This window comes from Schistocerca nitens, chromosome 2 (assembly GCF_023898315.1).
Source record: "Schistocerca nitens isolate TAMUIC-IGC-003100 chromosome 2, iqSchNite1.1, whole genome shotgun sequence".
NCBI classification, from domain to species: Eukaryota; Metazoa; Arthropoda; class Insecta; order Orthoptera; family Acrididae; genus Schistocerca; species Schistocerca nitens.
In genome coordinates, this window is record NC_064615.1 from 699,799,246 (window position 1) to 699,818,433 (window position 19,188).

The following is a 19,188-nucleotide window of genomic DNA, read 5'->3' on the forward strand; positions in this document are numbered from 1 at the left end:
TAATCGTTTCGGATCTGAAAAATGGGCCAATGATTCCTTTGGAAGACATGGCGGCCCAGACCAGTACTTTTTGAGGATGCAGGGACGATGGGACTGCAACATGGGGCTTTTCGGTTCCCTATATGCGCCAGTTCTGTTTATTGACGAAGCCGTCCAGGTAAAAATAAGCTTCGTCAGTAAACCAAATGCTGCCCACATGCATATCGCCGTCATCAATCCTGTGCACTATATCGTTAGCGAATGTCTCTCGTGCAGCAATGGTAGCGGCGCTGAGGGGTTGCCGCGTTTGAATTTTGTATGGATAGAGGTGTAAACTCTGGCGCACGAGACGATACGTGGACGTTGGCGTCATTTGGACCGCAGCTGCAACACGGCGAACGGAAACCCGAGGCCGCTGTTGGATCACCTGCTGCACTAGCTGCGCGTTGCCCTCTGTGGTTGCCGTACGCGGTCGCCCTACCTTTCCAGCACGTTCATCCGTCACGTTCCCAGTCCGTTGAAATTTTTCAAACAGATCCTTTATTGCATCGCTTTTTGGTCCTTTGGTTACATTAAACCTCCGTTGAAAACTTCGTCTTGTTGCAACAACACTGTGTTCTAGGCGGTGGAATTCCAACACCAGAAAAATCCTCTGTTCTAAGGAATAAACCATATTGTCTACAGCACACTTGCACGTTGTGAACAGCACACGCTTACAGCAGAAGGACGACGTACAGAATGGCGCACCCACAGACTGCGTTGTCTTCTATATCTTTCACATCACTTGCAGCGCCATCTGTTGTTGAAAATTGTAACTACTGTAATTTCGAAAGTTTGTCCGCCTGAAGATGTACTGTTGTCCCAAGCATATTGCAACAAACGGTGTATTTCTATCGCTGCTCGTTTAGTTTTTACTGCCGTTTCAAATATACTGGTCATTTTTGAAACACCCTGTATCTACTAATAATAGATCATTAATTGTTATATTCCTACAAAATAAAGAAGGGAGCAAAATTAATTTTATATTGTTTTTATACGATTTCTATTCCATTACTAGCTTTCTACTCATGGCTTCGTCCTTGTACACTTGTGTCACACATATTGTACACATCTCTCCCCCCCCCCCCCCCATGCACACTCCCTGTCCCTCTCCCTCTTACCCCACTCCCCGTCTGTCTGTTCCCACCATCTCAATCTCAGCCATACCCTCTTACTGCCACTCTCTGTCTGTCTCTTCCTACCACCTCAATCTCTGCCATACCCTCTTACTCCCACTCTCTGTCTGTCTCTTCCTGCCACCTCAAGCTCTGCCATATCCTCTTACTCCCACTCTCTGTCTGTCTCTTCCTGCCACCTCAAGCTCTGCCATATCCTCCCCCCCCCCCCCCCAGATCCTCCTCCTCCACAGTCTCGATCTGTTTCTCCCTCTTCCTCTTTTCTCGGTCCATCTTCCCCTCTCCCCTCTTTCTGACCATCTCCTTCTCAGCCCTCTCTTTGTCCATCTAGACCTCCCACCTTGATCTGTCTACCTGCTCCTCTCCATTCTCACTCAGTAATGCCCGTCCTCGTGCATACTCCAGAAATACATTCTGATACTACCCACAAAACACAATAGTTGTGCTGTGAAACCTGTACGTCAGGCATTAGCAATCTTTTTCACAACTGCCACACAGACAGGTAAGACAACAAATTAATACTGCACTGTCATCCAATACTGAGCTATTTTTATAATTTCAAGTGTCTAGCCCATCAGGAAGTTAGTTTAAATTAACTGTAAAAGTTGTACCAAACAAAAAGAGAGACAAGAAATCCACCTAATAAAAACATGGCAAAATGCACTAGATTTTATAGGCATACTTGTGAGAGTTTATCTAACCTTACTCACATTGTGAAATGAGAAGACATTAATTCTGATAAGGTATCTGTTGCTTCATTTCATGTCTTCATAAGTCAGTAGGAAGAAAAACGAATTTATATCACTCATTTGATGTTGCCTTGTCACAAGATAAATTTTTATTTCTTCTAAAAATGCTGCACTTCTAATCTTAGTGTTGAAAATGAGGGATGAAGAACACCACTTCCAGCTCAGCAGTTGAATCCACCTCATGGGATATCCCAACCAATACTACCATATTGCATTTAATTTTAATCCCTTCAAAATGAAGCTCTTTCAACTTCTGTAACATCTAGCACTGAAATATAATACTATTTGATGGTGTTGAGACAGCAACATGCCACAAATTTACTTCAAGTTCCTTTATTCAAAAGGTACTGTTACTGGTTTCGAATCATTACAATTCATCATCAGACGGCTTTCATTACAACTTGTGGTGCATTTTTTACTGATTAGTTGTCCTAAAATATAAATGAAACATAATTATAATCATGTCACATAGATAGTTGCATTACAGATTTGCATTGAGATGTGACATATGTGAAATGTCTGTTTGGAGTACTTGTTTTCATAGTTTTCGTCCAGCTGATGACATTTGTAGTTTTCGCCACATTTCCATCACACATGAACTTGTATAACTGAGTGCTTCAGATTTGTCACTGAATGCGTTTCCACCACATTCCTACCATAGCACACACAAATTTGTATCACCGAGCATTTCAGATTTGCCACAGAACAGACTTCTAACATGCACAACACGTTTTGATAGATAATAGTGCATGACTATACAGTGGATACAGGAGCATTGTCAAGACAATCAGGACTATTAACTTTTGGAACTAACTAGATATTGTAGCAACAGCGATCCATACAAAGAGACTGTAGACTTTTAGTGAACTGTATTGTAGTATTTGGAACAGACAAGAAAAACAAGAAACGAATGAAAATATGAATTGAGAAGAAAGCCTGGTGACATAATTCAAGCACACAGATAAAATTCTGATATTCAATGGTGTGACAAACGATAAGTTTAAATGCTGGGAACAAGCAATACCTTTGAAACCATTATCACTATTAATAAAGATAGAACGAAAGAAGGGAAGCCTACCTACAACAGATAGTTTAGGAGACCACTCATGGTGGAAATATATTTAGCAACAAACAGACCTACCTAACCTCTTTCAGGATGTCAATATTGAGAATGGTATGAGCAACCACTAGAAAGTTGTAGCAACAATGACTACTAAGGTACAAAGTGCAGCTAAATCAAGTTAGAAGATTTACCCATTTACTAAGTTAGATAAAGATGCAGTGTCGTCACATCTCAAAGAAAATCAGTACATTTACCGCTGGGCTGGGGCATGCGGAAGTAGTGTGGGTCAGATTTAAAAATGTGGTTGACCATACAAGGGATAGATACGTACCTAGTAGCACAGTTCATTATGGGAGGGATGTTCCGTAGTATGCAGTTACTGTACAGAAACTTTCAATGAAACAGAAAATACTGCATAATTGGGGCCATAAAGACATGCTGAATGAGAAGTCTTTGGCTGAGGGCAACAAAAGAAGCTTGCAATAATTATCTGTAGCAGAATTGTATCAAAAGACCTCTTCCAAACCCCAAAGAAATTCCGATCATATGTATAGGCTGTCAGTTGCACCGAAGTTACTGTCCAGACACTCTAGATAGATACAGGAAATGAAACTGAGGGTCGCAAAGAAAAAGGAGAAGTATGAACTCTATCATCAAATGTTCATTTACTAAGGAAGATATATATGTATGCCCCAGTTCACTTCTCACATCACTGCGGACATGAATGATATTAGTGTCAGTTATGTTGAGGAACAGCTAAATCAAACATGACTCCAAGGCCTGATGGGTCCTTGTCAGATTTTGTGCAGAATTTGCAGCCAAGTTAGCTCCTACTGCTTTTTTTCACACAACATCCTAAAAGCCATGGATAAAGGAAATAACACAGATGTAGTATTTATTGACTTCTGGAAAGCAGCTGACTCAGTATCACACCATATCAAGCAAAATTTATGACTGGATTAAGGATTTCTTGACAGGGAGGACACAGTATGTTATCTAGAATGAGAGTGATCGACAGACATACAAGTAACTTCAAGTGTGCCCCAGGAAAGTATGCTAGAACCTTTGCTGTTCGTGTTGCAGATTAATGATCTTTGCACAAAATGTTAATTGTTACCTCATACTGTTCCCAGATGATGCAGTTATCTATAATGAAGTACTGTCTGATAAAAACTACACAAATGTTCAGTTAGAGCTTGATAAGGTTTCAAAGTGGTGCAGAGATTGGCAACAAACTTTAAATGTTCAGAAATGTAATGCTACACACTTAAAAATACCATACTATAAAATTTCCAGACCCAGCATTACAAATGTAATCTAGATATTATTCAGTCCCTAAGTATCAGTCACATAGGGACAATGAAGACAAAATAAGACTATTACAGTGTGCACAAAGGCAGTTAAGTAGTCATTCTTCCTGCACTCCATATGTGATTGGAACAGGAAAGAACTCTTAACATGTAGCACCACCATGCTAAGCACCCTCTGTCAAGCACTTCACTATGGTTTGCAGAGTATGCATATAGATGAGAAAGGAAATACAGTGTCATTAAATGCAATAAAGTCATGGGATCTGCTAATACAACTGGTATTATCTTTCAATTCTAACAGAAACAATAAAGACACATTAGAACGGTAGAAGTAGTTCCCCTTTTACATCAATGATATAGCAATACTATACACTACACACACACTACAAATTAGTTACGGGCCATGAGATTATACTGGAGATTTCCACCCACTATTAATGAAGGAAATTACACATGCAAAATATCAAAGTAAGAATAGAGGTCATTAGGTGAGTGTAGAAGAAAACAGCAGAAAAGAAATTTACAACAATTGTGCACACTAAAAATGGACAGTGTTAAAATCAAGGTATACATGTGAAGAACATGATGCTGAAGGTTGTGTCACTCCTCATTTCTAAATATTTCATACAAACCTGAATTTTTAGGTGTGTAGACCTATAGCATAAAGTCATTAGATGCAAATGTGTTTCTTTTAACAAATAAGCTTTAATCTGTTCGACAATTAGAAGAAAAACAATGACACAGATGGGAATACTGTGTATCACGCACTTTCAGTGTGTAAAAGTATTTAGCACTTAATGACACACAAGTTGTGTTTCTGCAGATTTCCTGTAATAACTGCTGCCCTATGCATGTAACAGTAGAATTTACCTTTTAAAGGGGATAATTTAGTATAAATACTATGAGAATTTTTAGTGGATTAAATACACTAACTCCTAAATTAACATACCACTACATCTGATGCACACATTATAAATTCTGGATTGAAAACCTTGTCTGGCCACATGAAGAATACTCTTGAGGTGCATATGCCTCCAACCTCAAAAGAGTTGGTCCAAGATTGTGAGCATCTGCTTCCTTTGTAAAACAATTTAGCTTTCTATTCTGCGGTCTACATTTTGTTTCCTGTATTTTATACCAACCTGACATAAAAGAAATAAAACTGTTTAGAATACTTATTCCTTGTGTGTGTGTGTGTGTACCATGTGACAAGCGTAATGAAAATTGTTCAACCCAGTTGCACTTTTTGTACTCCACTGGGATAAATCATGTAGGAGATCTGCGAACACACACACACGCACACACACACACACACACACACACACACACACACACACAGTGGCTGATATTTCAGTTCCAACTGGATTATTCACAAATCCAACATTTTTGTAAAAGCACAAAAATTATACAAAATTGTCTGTCTATTACAACACTATAAAGTAAACAATTGAAATAGGATGAATCCTAAGGTCTTCCATGTGATATAAAATACATAATTTCCTGTGTCCAACTCTGATCATTTCATTTTTCTGCAGAATCTCTCTTTATTTGGTGCTGTGAACAACTGTCTTACACATCTTCACAGCCTAATCTCAAACAAGACTCTAGTATAATTTGCAGTGTTCCACTATTTACATCATAGTTCAATTATTTTTGATAACAGTGGGTTTTGTATAGCCACAACCATGTCATTATTCAATGAAATACACATTTTTGCTATGTTTTTGACAGACTCGGTAGATGCTTGACACAATCTAAGAAATTGAATGCCACGTTAAAACAACTATGCTTAAGGGATGGAAATATTAATTTAATCTAGACTTGTGAAAACTGCAAATGTCAGCGACTTAATTATGAGGTATAGCCTTGTAAATCTTTTCAGCCAATTTGGGATTCCAATTTAGCAGTGGAAAGTACACAGCGTTGTGTGAAATTAAATGGTAACACATTAAGGAAGGAAGAAAGGAATAAGGATTATGCTTTAACGTCCCACCAACGACAACGTCATTAGAGACAGAGTGCAAGTTCCAATAAATGAAGTACAGGAAAAGAAATTGGTCATGTCCTTTTCCAAGGAACCATGGACAACCATAATGTGGATGGCTTGCGCAAAATTTGAACCACTTTCTTTCCAGATGCAAGCCCAGTGTCTTAACACCTCCACTTCACCTTGTTTGATAACAATACCACTGTATTGTATGGTTGTGTTATCATTGTGTGTGTGTGTGTGTGTGTGTGTGTGTGTGTGTGTGTGTGTGGGCGCGCGCACGCACATGTGAGAGAGAGAGAGATCATTTTCCTGAGAAAAAGCTTCTGATTATATAAGAAAGAAAGATGTATGGGAGATACTGGATCAAAGAAAAGCCAACCTACCGATACTCTTGGAAAAGCATTCTTACAGAATTCAAAGAATAATGAAGGTTTGAAACAAGGGCTTGTACCAAGTATAACTTCTACTGTTTAACCTTGTATCAACAAAATTCTTAAAATGTAGATGGACAAAATTTATGAATTTACAGTGTGACATTGGGGGCAACTGAGCACCATTTTATTTCTAGATAATAAAAATTGGAAAACATAAAATGAACTGCAGGTTCTAGGCTTAAGCCTGAATTTACTGCAAACAAACACACACACACACACACACACACACACACACACACACCAAAATTTTTCACCTACAAAGTTGAAGTAATTCTCCATCAGAGGGAGTGACCCTATTGAAAGCAAACCAGACTTTACCTACTGAGGAACTCCAGAACCCTGAATCCAGTATCACTCCCTTCTCTGGATCTGGCTCTCGAGGAATAATGAGCTGCTACTCCAAAGATGTTCAGACAACTCATTGAAAGTGACTCCAACAAAGTTCCAGATGCGATAAAAGTAGATGATGGGCTCATCCCATATTAATGACCATTCATAATTGTCCAGATACTTTTTAGCAGATATTGTACCATACATTTCTAGAGATTGTGAAGTGCAAACTTGTGCAGCCCCTCTTTCTGCTACACCTACTCTTTTACAATTTAACCCAAGACAACAAAATCAGGGAAACATCTGCATGGTTCGAATGAACTACGAATGCATGTGCACATTGCACCTACAACATATGTCTGTCTGACAATGTCAGCTACTACTCAATGCCTACTGAACATGCTACACTGTTCTCTAAGCACAATTAAATCTCTTATTGCTTTTAAGAAAAAGCAGGAGCACTACCTTTTGTCAGTGTTGTAACTTTTCCCTCAAAATATGGCCATATATCAAAATACATGACCATTTCTCTGTCAAACAGCAAAATAAATGTTCACTGCTTCTGCCAATTACAATTCATTATGTTTCCACTTTTCAGCCTATTATATCAGTCCCCCCCCCCCCCCTCCAATCTCATCTCTCCCATCTATTGCAGCCACATTTGAGCCTAGATCTACATGTTAGCAATTTTTTATTATTATTATTATTTCTTTCTTTTCTCAGACGTTATGTCTGGTCAAAAATGGAAAGTGACGCGGACCTTGATCAAGCGTGACTTCCTTTTAACTGTATGGTATATGTTATATTGCATTTAGGAACTTTCGGGTAATTGAACATGTATCAATAATTACGGATTTCTGTAGTTGTATATATAAGTTTGGATGTAGCTGTATTGCATTGATGTACTGGTGAATATTGTGTGGTATGACTCCTGTAGTTGATAGTATAATTGGTATAATGTCAACTTTATCCTGATGCCACATGTCCTTGACTTCCTCAGCCAGTTGGATGTATTTTTCAATTTTTTCTCCTGTTTTCTTTTGTATATTTGTTGTATTGGGTATGGATATTTCGATTACTTGTGTTAATTTCTTCTTTTTATTGGTGAGTATGATGTCAGGTTTATTATGTGGTGTTGTTTTATCTGTTATAATGGTTCTGTTCCAGTATAATTTGTATTCATCATTCTCCAGTACATTTTGTGGTGCATACTTGTATGTGGGAACGTGTTGTTTTATAAGTTTATGTTGTAAGGCAAGCTGTTGATGTATTATTTTTGCTACATTGTCATGTCTTCTGGGGTATTCTGTATTTGCTAGTATTGTACATCCGCTTGTGATGTGATCTACTGTTTCTTTTTGTTGTTTGCAAAGTCTGCATTTATCTGTTGTGGTATTGGGATCTTTAATAATATGCTTGCTGTAATATCTGGTGTTTATTGTTTGATCCTGTATTGCAATCATGAATCCTTCCGTCTCACTGTATATATTGCCTTTTCTTAGCCATGTGTTGGATGCGTCTTGATCGATGTGTGGCTGTGTTAGGTGATACGGGTGCTTGCCATGTAGTGCCTTCCCCTTCCAATTTACTTTCTTCGTATCTGTTGATGTTATGTGATCTAAAGGGTTGTAGAAAAGGTTATGAAATTGGAGTGGTGTAGCCGATGTATTTATATGAGTGATTGCTTTGTGCATTTTGCTAGTTTCTGCTCGTTCTAGAAAGAATTTTCTTAAATTGTCTACCTGTCCATAATGTAGGTTTTTTATGTCGATGAATCCCCTTCCTCCTTCCTTTCTGCTTAATGTGAATCTTTCTGTTGCTGAATGTATGTGGTGTATTCTATATTTGTGGCATTGTGAACGTGTAAGTGTATTTAGTGCTTCTAGGTCTGTGTTACTCCATTTCACTACTCCAAATGAGTAGGTCAATATTGGTATAGCATAAGTATTTATAGCTTTTGTCTTGTTTCTTGCTGTCAATTCTGTTTTCAGTATTTTTGTTAGTCTTTGTCTATATTTTTCTTTTAGTTCTTCTTTAATATTTGTATTAGCTATTCCTATCTTTTGTCTGTATCCTAGGTATTTATAGGCATCTGTTTTTTCCATCGCTTCTATGGAGTCACTGTGGTTATTCAATATGTAATCTTCTTGTTTAGTGTGTTTTCCCTTGACTATGCTATTTTTCTTACATTTGTCTGTTCCAAAAGCCATATTTATATCATTGCTGAATACTTCTGTTATCTTTAATAATTGGTTGAGTTGTTGGTTGGTTGCTGCCAGTAGTTTTAGATCATCCATGTATAGCAAATGTGTGATTTTGTGTGGGTATGTTCCAGTAATATTATATCCATAATTTGTATTATTTAGCATGTTGGATAGTGGGTTCAGAGCAAGACAGAACCAGAAAGGACTTAATGAGTCTCCTTGGTATATTCCACGCTTAATCTGTATTGCCTGTGATGTGATATTATCTGAATTTGTTTGGATATTAAGTGTGGTTTTCCAGTTTTTCATTACTATGTTTAGAAACTGTATCAATTTAGGATCTACTTTGTATATTTCCAATATCTGTAGTAACCATGAGTGGGGTACACTATCAAAAGCTTTTTGGTAATCAATGTATGTGTAATGTAGCGACCTTTGTTTAGTTTTAGCTTGATATGTCACCTCTGCATCTATTATCAGTTGCTCTTTACATCCTCGTGCTCCTTTGCAGCAGCCTTTTTGTTCTTCATTTATAATTTTGTTCTGTGTTGTATGTGTCATTAATTTTTGTGTAATGACTGAAGTTAATATTTTGTAGATTGTTGGTAGGCATGTTATGGGGCGATATTTAGCTGGGTTTGCTGTGTGTACTTTTCACAAACAACAGCATTTTTTATGTTATAGATACTACTACTTTCTCCATTTATGACATAACTATTTCTAAGTGCTGGATACCATATTAGACGTTCATTAGATGTAGAAGAGGTTGCTATGACTAAGCTTTTCAGGACGAATAAATCATTAAAGAAATTAAAAAAAAAAAGAATAAGAAAAAAAGAAATGCCCATGAATATGTGTCCTACTCAGAAATGAATTTTTTCACACTGCAGCAGGGTGTGCGCCTCGATTTGCTGGATTGTTAAAGCACCTGCACGTGAAAGGCAAAGGTCCCACGTTTGAGTCTCAGACAAGTACACAGCTTTAATCTGAAAAGAAGTTTTCTGTCCTGCTCTAATTGATTAGGGTTGAGGGGGGAAATGACTCTTTATGCCTTAGCACACACTCCACTGATCATCTTACATGTACGAATTGTTTCACATTCTTCTTCAAATACTGGTTTTCTACATTTACCGATGAGGGTTTTGCAAGAATAATGTTAGCATTCTTCTAGAGATGTCCATTCAAGTAGCCTGTTTTGTATTCATATATTCTAACCTATTACAATTCTAGCAGTGTGTGTGTGTGTGTGTGTGTGTGTGTGTGTATGTGTGTTTTATATTTCAGTGTCTCTTCTTCTGTCTTCGCAGCTACATGTCTTTGGGGTATGGAATGCATTTCATATGTTTAATGCATCAGCAACTGATGGCACATGAAGTAATTTGGCTGGTAGCCAGGGGCTAGAAACTGGGCAGCTTTGAACTCCTGATTTTCTCACTATGGACCACATTTCATTAATACCTCAAAATACGATGCAAGACTGTGCACTCACTGCCTGTATTAGATCATCAATTTATTGTGTTGAGTATTAGGAAATGTGACACTATAGAGTCTCTACATAGTGCGCAACAAGAGGTTTTTGATAACAACAGATCCCAAAAACATCACTGAATATATCAAATTTAAATCAGACTCGCACCATGTCAGTTTAGACTCAACAACAAATAAATGATGAAAAGGACACACACACACACACACACACACACACACACACACACACACACACACACACAAAGAACAAAATCTACTCACTTTTCAAGCCATGTCAATTCGAGTACAATACTCGAGCTTTCAATAGCTAACGTCACCACCATCATAAGCAGTAAAAACCACTCACTGCCAGGCTGGCACAGTTTCTTGGTTACACAGCCACGATTGCAGCCTCTAACACTAATCATAGAGGCCTGCTGACTCAGCAGTTATGGTCTGCTAGTGGAATGACTATTGTCAGGTGGTGTGAGACCAGCAGTACATTTGAAACAGTTCTTGCTGTTTCTTCTAATCTCAGTTGCCTCCTTTATATGCTTTGCCCAGTTGAAGGTGACATTGCTCTTCGTACACCAGGTGTGTGTATTGTCCCTTGTGAATGCCGCAGCACCTATACAGGTCAAACTATTTGCACAATTGCAGCGTGTTGTATGAGCAGATGCGACATGTTACACAAAGTGAGCTTGACAAGTTCACCATAGCTGAGCAGTACCCGGAAAATGGACACAAAACACAGTTTGGAAACACTAGAGCCTTGGTTCACACATCAACATGCTGAGATTCTGTTATAAAGAAGGCAACTGAGATCACAATAAACAACAACATTTTAAGAGAGACCATGGGTAAACATCTAGTAGCATCTGGTGCCATCCACCGGATGTCAAAAGAAAGCAAAGATGGATCCTGACACTTGTCAGGAGGTGAAGCAGCAGTTTCAAATGTGGCATTGGCCCTTCGCACCACTCGATGTCACTCAGTCTTCTGGTGGGCCAGATCTGCTAAGCGTTGCCCAACTCGCCTTCTGTGCATGTGTCATTTCAGCCCTCTCTGAGTGGTACCAGAGGCTGCAACAGTGCTTATATAGGCAAAAAATTGTACAGCTCCAGCAGTCAATGAGTTTTCCTCCTGATGGTGATGGCAGAGATAGTCATCAAAAGCTCGAGTATTTGATCTGAATTGATGCAGCTTCAAAACCGAGAAGATTTTATTCAGACATATCAGAGCAAAAGATTCTGGACACACACACACACACACACACACACACACACACACACACACACACACACACAGAGAGAGAGAGAGAGAGAGAGAGAGAGAGAGAGAGATTAATCAGTTTTATTTTTCTTCCAGTTATTCCCAATATTAACAGTATTCACAAGTAAAAGGTACAGGGCTTTCCAATAAGGATAAGCTTCATGTAATGATGAAAATGTTACAAACTCTTATGTAATATTACAAAATGTATTAAAACTGACAGAAAATGCAATACAGTTACATCAGAAAATGAAAACCGAACTGAACAGCCACGAAAATACTGGGTCTAAGCCATAAAGGCAGAAGTGAAGCAATGTGGTGAGGAAAATACATAAATTAGGCAAGACAGATGTTAACAATTTAGTTTTTACCTACAGAACAACTATTGTCATGGCTACACTTTGCAGTCTGCACTTGGTAATGAACTGTTTACTACCATAATACAAGAAAAATCACGTAAACAATGAACTAAGAGGAGGCTAGTAACACATATGGTACATTAAATATTAATGAAGACAGATTAAGTTCTATCTGACTTATTAATGAAAGCTGATGGTTAATAATTAATTATAAAATGGTAGCAAGTAGGAATCTCAGAGATGGAGGCATTGGAAGGAATTAAATGCTGTGTGTGGAGATGTAGGAGGGGGAGATGGAAGGGGGACTGACTAGAGATGAGCCACAGATGGGGAAGCTCGATTTTCTTTACATATAACCAGCAGTATGAGATAAGCCTAACCTGAATGAAAATGAAGATAATTTTCCTTTAACTAAGATAAGTCAATTGTCTGATGATTTCACATGTGTATGTCATAAGAATGGAGTGCCCCTTCCCATAATTTCAATATGCATTACTATAAACCTGTCGTTGGCACTCCTGAGAAAATTGCCAGTAACAAATACCTTTTCCTAACCTGTATTGTTCGTCTTATGTTTTCAAAACCATGTAATATGTACACTACTGGCCATTAAAACTGCTACACAAAGAAGAAATGCAGATGATAAACGTATATTCATTGGACAAATATATTATACTAGAAGTGACATGTGATTACATTTTCACGCAACTTGGGTGCATAGATCCTGAGAAATCAGTACCCAGAACAAACACCTCTGGCCGTAATAACGGCCTTGATACGCCTGGGCATTGAGTGAGACAGAGCTTGAATGGTGTGTACAGGTACAGCTGCCCATGCAGCTTCAACACCATACCACAGGTCATCAAGAGTAGTGACAGGCATATTGTGACGAGCCAGTTGCTCAGCCACTATTGACCAAACGTTTTCAATTGGTGAGAGATCTGGAGAATGTGCTGGCCAGGGCTGCTGTCGAACATTTTCTGTATCCAGAAAGGCCTGAACAGGACCTGCAACATGCGGTCGTGCATTATCCTGCTGAAATGTAGGGTTTCGCAGGGATCGAATGAAGGGTAGAGCCACGGGTCGTAACACATCTGAAATGTAATGTCCACTGTTCAAAGTGCCGTCAATGCGAACAAGAGGTGACCGAGACGTGCAACCAATGGCACCCTATACCATCAGGCTGGGTGATACGCCAGTATGGCGATGACGAATACATGCTTCCAATGTGAATTCACCGCGATGTCATCAAACACGGATGTGACCATCACGATGCTGTAAACAGAAACTGGATTCATCTGAAAAAATGACATTTTGCCATTCGTGCACCCAGGTTAGTCGTTGAGTACACCATCGCAGGCGCTCCTGGCTGTGATGCAGTGTCAAGGGGAACCGTAGCCGTGGTCTACGAACTGCTAGTCCATGCTGCTGCAAACGTCATCGAACTGTTCGTGCAGATGGTTGTCGTCTTGCAAACATCCCCATCTGTTGACTCAGGGATCGTGAAGTGGCTGCACGATCCGTTACAGCCATGTGGATAAGATGCCTGTCATCTCAACTGCTAGTGATACAAGGCCGTTGGGATCCAGTATGGCATTCCGTATTACCCTCCTGAACCCACCGATTCCATATTCTGCTAACAGTCATTGGATCTCGACCAATGCGAGCAGGAATGTCGCGATATGATAAACTGCAGTCGCGATCGGCTACAATCCGACCTTTATCAAAGTCGGAAACGTGATGGTATGCATTTCTCCTCCTTACACGAGGCATCACAACAATGTTTCACCAGGCAACGGCGGTCAACTGCTGTTTGTGTACGAGAAATCGGTTGGAAACTTTCCTCATGTCAGTACGTTGTAGGTATCGCCACTGGCGTCAACCTTGTGTGAATGCTATGAAAAGCTAATGATTTGCATATCACAGCATCTTCTTCCTGACGTTTAAATTTCGCGGCTGTAGCACGTCATCCTTGTGGTGCAGAAATTTTAATGGCCAGTAGTGTATGATGACTAGTTTTTGACAATCTACACCTGATAGTGAGCAAATGGCCACAGGCGAAATATGAACTACTCATTATGTTGCACCAGAGTTAATCACATTTGAGTGTGTACAGTACCATTCCTAAAAGTAAAGAATACCTGTTAATGTAACTGATGGAAAAACATCCTCTTCACATTCTACATACGCACTGATACTCTAGAAACATCAAGAAACCTGTGTAACATCATCATTAATAGGCTTACAAATACAGAAAAAAAAGCCTATGTCAAGAGATGGAGACTAGGGGCATTCAAGTGATAAATAGTCACATTATTGTAGACTGTATAATGATTTCATAGCTTGGTGGGATAGTATACAGGCAAGAAGTCAACTGAAACTAGGTTCAGTTCATATCCCATTTACAGAATTTTTAGTTAGAAAAGCATAAAATTTAAAAAAATTTAAATTTTACATTATTTAGTAAGTGTTTCCAGCCTTCAAGTGGGATACAGCACATGACTTTATTTATCACTTAATATTTCATCCAATCTCAATTCTGTGAAGACAGAAAGTATGTGAGGTAAGTAATAAATTTGTCATTTTCATTCAGGGAAATGGGGAGGGGGGGGGGTATATATATGATGTAACATCTGTTGAAGAGAAACTGTGAAATTAAGAGCAAAGGGATTATGGGAAATTTTATGAGAATTACATTAGGGCAATCTCCAAGTCATCTCAAAAAGATGCAAGTAATTTAAGTGATGATGCAAGTTTACACACTTTTTGTTTCAAATTTCACAGAAACCATTTTAATCTGAACCGATGATTCAATAGGATATAAAAACTCTATGTTGTTTAACTAATTTAAGTAGATAAACTTTGAAAAAGTATTTTTAGTTTGTGCTTCTAGCTAACAAACGCAATAAGGCAAATTACATTATTATGTCAACTATTTAAATGCTTGGTTTACTACTGCACTCCAGGTTTGCTATTTAGATGATGCCACAAATCACAAAAATTTTACTTTTCAAATCTGGTAAATACCTAATAGAAAGACTTCTCATTTATGTAAGCTATGTTGACAACATGCTTAATTACCTGTTCCAGTTTGCCTTTGATGGATGGCACAAAGGGGCTCTGCTCAAATAATCAATGAATGAACTATGTCCCATGCTTATGGTCATTGGTAATGTTGCTTTTTTAAACCCCTACTGCATTAATTAATCAAAGTATATGAATTAATTTAAATGCTTTAAATCTGAAAGACCAAAGATGTATCACATTTTTTGCCCTTGTAATGCCTATGTTGGGGCTGCTAACAGGATAATGAAAAAGAGGAAGAAGAAGAAGGGCAATTCACCAAGTACCTCACACGTGGCGCAGTCACATTAATGAGACCACCGCCTATGTTTTACATCAACATGAAATAACACATCACATGGCAGCATTAGCAGAGGAGGGTACATAAGGCAGAAAACAGTTCAGTCAGTGTCGTAAAGCGGAAACAGTCATTTATCTGAAATTCAAAATGGCATGATCATAGGCTTTCGGGCCAAGAGTGGAAGCTTTTCTGAAACAGCTAAGTTCATATACAGTTTGGGTGCCACCGTGGTTAAAGTACACCACGCATGGCAAAACGTGCTATCTAAAACTGGCATCAAGGCAACTTTCATGCACCACAGGCCATAGATGACAGGAGTGAATGATGGCTGCAGAGATGTGTATGGGCGAAGAAATGTGCAACTGTAAAGCAACCAACTGCCCAGATGCACACCCCGGATTTAAACCCAATTGACAATCTGTGGGATCATCTCAATCTTTCTATGTCTCTGTCAACTTTCTACAGTTTTACTTGCTTTCTTTCTTCTCTTCCTCCAAACAGATGCAGTGAAAACACCAATACTTTTCCAGGCACCATTTCAGTTATTAATTTACCATTCGTTCTCTCTTCACAAGTCTTATCACCCTTCAGTGCAGGTCCAAAATACTTGACGTGTTACTTCCAAGCGGCAATCTTTTTATGTATAGTTAACAGCAAATATAGAATCAGTCATAGTAAAAACAATGCTCATTGTTTAACGCTTCTTACAGGAAATACTAATACATTATTTAATAATATCAAAGACAGATTACACATCTACACAGTGAATATTAGGGTAACTATAATTTTAATTGCAAATCTTGAAGTTTCCCTGGCAGATTGAATATTCCATCATCTTTGAGGCATGCATCTGGAATATTATTAACCTCTATTAACAATATCTTTGATGCACACAAGAAAGATGATCAAATATATAAATGTATCAGAGTTTTGTCTTTTCTGTTGTACATGCGCAAGAGAACATTAAAACACTCAGTTACATTAATGCAATAGAGTGTGACGGCTCTGTGATGTATGTTTCAGTGGGGATGTTGAAATTGCATTTGAAACCCTATGGCTATCAAGAATTTATGAGTAGGTATAGTAATGAACAAGGCATGCTGCTACACAATGTGTGATAAGATGAGAATTTGGGTTAAAAGTAAACCATGACCAGATGGCTGAGATGGTTAATGCATGTGTTCTAGAGAAGCGGCTCAGATTTTCAGCTTTCACCATTGCAATTCTGCAATGCCCTGTGTGACTGCAAGTCACGATTTCCCACCTAACCATTTCCCTTTCTTCCTCCTTCCTCTGTTTCAGAAAATGATTGAATATGATTTTCATTAAAATTAAAATTTTGTCTTTTCATACATATTTAGACACAAAACACAGTTTCTGATTGTATTTCATGTGTCAAACAAAATCATTATGTTCTCTTACTGTTCATCAACTATACACGCAAATCTCTGGAGATTAGCTGTTTGATGGACTCTTCTTCTGGCCAGTTTATTATTTCATAGGATTCAGACACTTTACTGCTTATAAATCACTACTAAATTAAGAAATTTAAAGACAATGTCAAAACTAAAAGTTGTACATGAAACTTTCTGAACCTTACGTATCAGATGCAAGCTACTTCATCTGAACTTTGTATTTTTCGACACGTACTCACTTCTTAGTGTAAACATACTTTTTTAAAAGCCTTGAAAATTTGGGGGAAGGAAAAACTGAGAAGTTAAGTGTGAGATTCAATACAGCCACATCTAAATTTATATTTTAATTAAGTTAATTGACAACACAAATGACAGAGATGTTTGAATCTCAATTACTAATGTAATCACTGTTACAGTGTGAGATCATCATGCAAGTTATGTTACTGAACAAAAACTCATGCAGTATTAGAACAAAACTAAAAAGAAAGAAATAATACAAAATAATAACCATGGGCTGGTGTTGATCTCAGATGAGATGCCCTCTGAATGGAGCTGTGCAAGAACCATGAAGGTGCTGTCAACCAGCGGGGACCTTCAACATGGTAGATACAATACATTAACAGAATGGGATGGAAGCCAAGTCTAAGAAAAATCAACAGGCCACAAACCTAAGTGAAGCTAATAAATAAATCTGACAGTAATTAACAGCCCATGTTCCAAAGCAGATAGACACGGATGTACGAGGTGTATTCAAAAAGTATTGGGAATTCTGTAATTTTGTGAGTTTTATTAGTACAATTTAGGTGATGTTTCTTTGTTGTGTTGGTAAACATGCCTAAAACATATCTGTGGCAAGTATTGATTTGTTTCAAAAACAGATCGAGAATTTGCATTAAATTTTGCTAGAAAAATGGGATAAAATGTAACAAAGTTTTAGAAATGTTGAATATTGCTATTTTTGAGACCACTATGAGTAAAACAAGGGTTTACAAATGGTATAGGTTTTTTCAAGATGACTGTGAAGAAATTGAAGATGATGAAAGTTCTGGATCAACTAACAATGACAACATGGAAAAAGTGAAAGAATTGGTGGAAACACAGAGAAGTTGCTGATGATGCTGGCACATTAACTGGCTCAGACCATGATATGTTTTCAGATGTTTTGGGTATGAAACATGTGACAGCAAAATTTGTGCCAACGGTGTCAAATTTCAAAAAAAAAACTGTGGCGAATGGAAGCTGCTCAGGAATTGTTAAATGAAGTCAACAACGATGCAGAACTACTGGAGTATGTCACAACAGGTAACGAAACATGGGTGTATGGATATGAACTGAAACTAAGGCTCAATTATCCCAGTGAAGGCAATCTGGATGACCAGGACAAAAAAAAGCTAGGCAAGTGCAGTCATGTCACAGTTGTGCTCAACATTTTCTTCGGTTTTTCATGGCATAGTGCATCATTCAAAGATCAAACGAGCAATAAAGAGTATGACCTACTAGTTCAAAATTGTTTGCAGGAAGCAAACAGCGAGGGAGTGGGGGCCACCTGTATTTGTGGTTGAAACAATTCATGGCTTATGCATCACAATAAGGCACCTACTCACACTTCAATGCTTGTTTATGAATTTTTAGTGAAAAACAACATTTTAATATGCCCAGCCTCCATATTTGCCACAGTAACTTTTCTCTATTTCCAAAAATAAAAAGCATCTTAAAGTACTGTCGTTTTACAAGGTCAGGTGAGATTAAAAGTGTACTGCTGAAAGAGCTAAGTGCTGTCCCAAAGATCGAGTTCCAGAAGTGTTTCGGGGATTGGAAGAAGTGCTAAAATATGTGTGTAATATCTATTTGGGCCTACCTTGAAAGTGATAACATTAATGTACACAAATAAATAAAATTATCTCCAAAAAATGAAAATTCCTCAATTTTTGACCACACCTCATTCATCCACAAATGATAAAAATGCTTTAAAAAAATATATACATGTTAAAAAGGTAACATTTTTTATTTTATGTGAAAAAGATAAAAGTGAAACAAGAAACATTCAAGATGTCCATATAGCTTCTTGAGAGAGTGA

The 19,188-nt window shown here is 38.1% G+C and overlaps 1 protein-coding gene across 7 annotated transcripts in view; it reads right to left on the reverse strand.

Annotated features, from left to right (window-relative positions):
• The window catches only part of LOC126236857 ((E3-independent) E2 ubiquitin-conjugating enzyme UBE2O-like), a 195,294-nt gene that overhangs the window by 101,010 nt on the left and 75,096 nt on the right, over window positions 1–19,188 (reverse strand). For 4 of the 7 annotated variants that reach the window (XM_049946474.1, XM_049946473.1, XM_049946470.1 and 1 more), the window contains exon 6: window positions 17,620–17,703. The exons of the other annotated variants lie outside the window; for them this stretch is intronic. In XM_049946474.1, coding sequence (XP_049802431.1) covers window positions 17,620–17,703 — 84 coding nt within the window. The remainder of the gene's footprint in view (window positions 1–17,619; window positions 17,704–19,188) is intronic. 7 annotated transcript variants of the gene reach the window in all.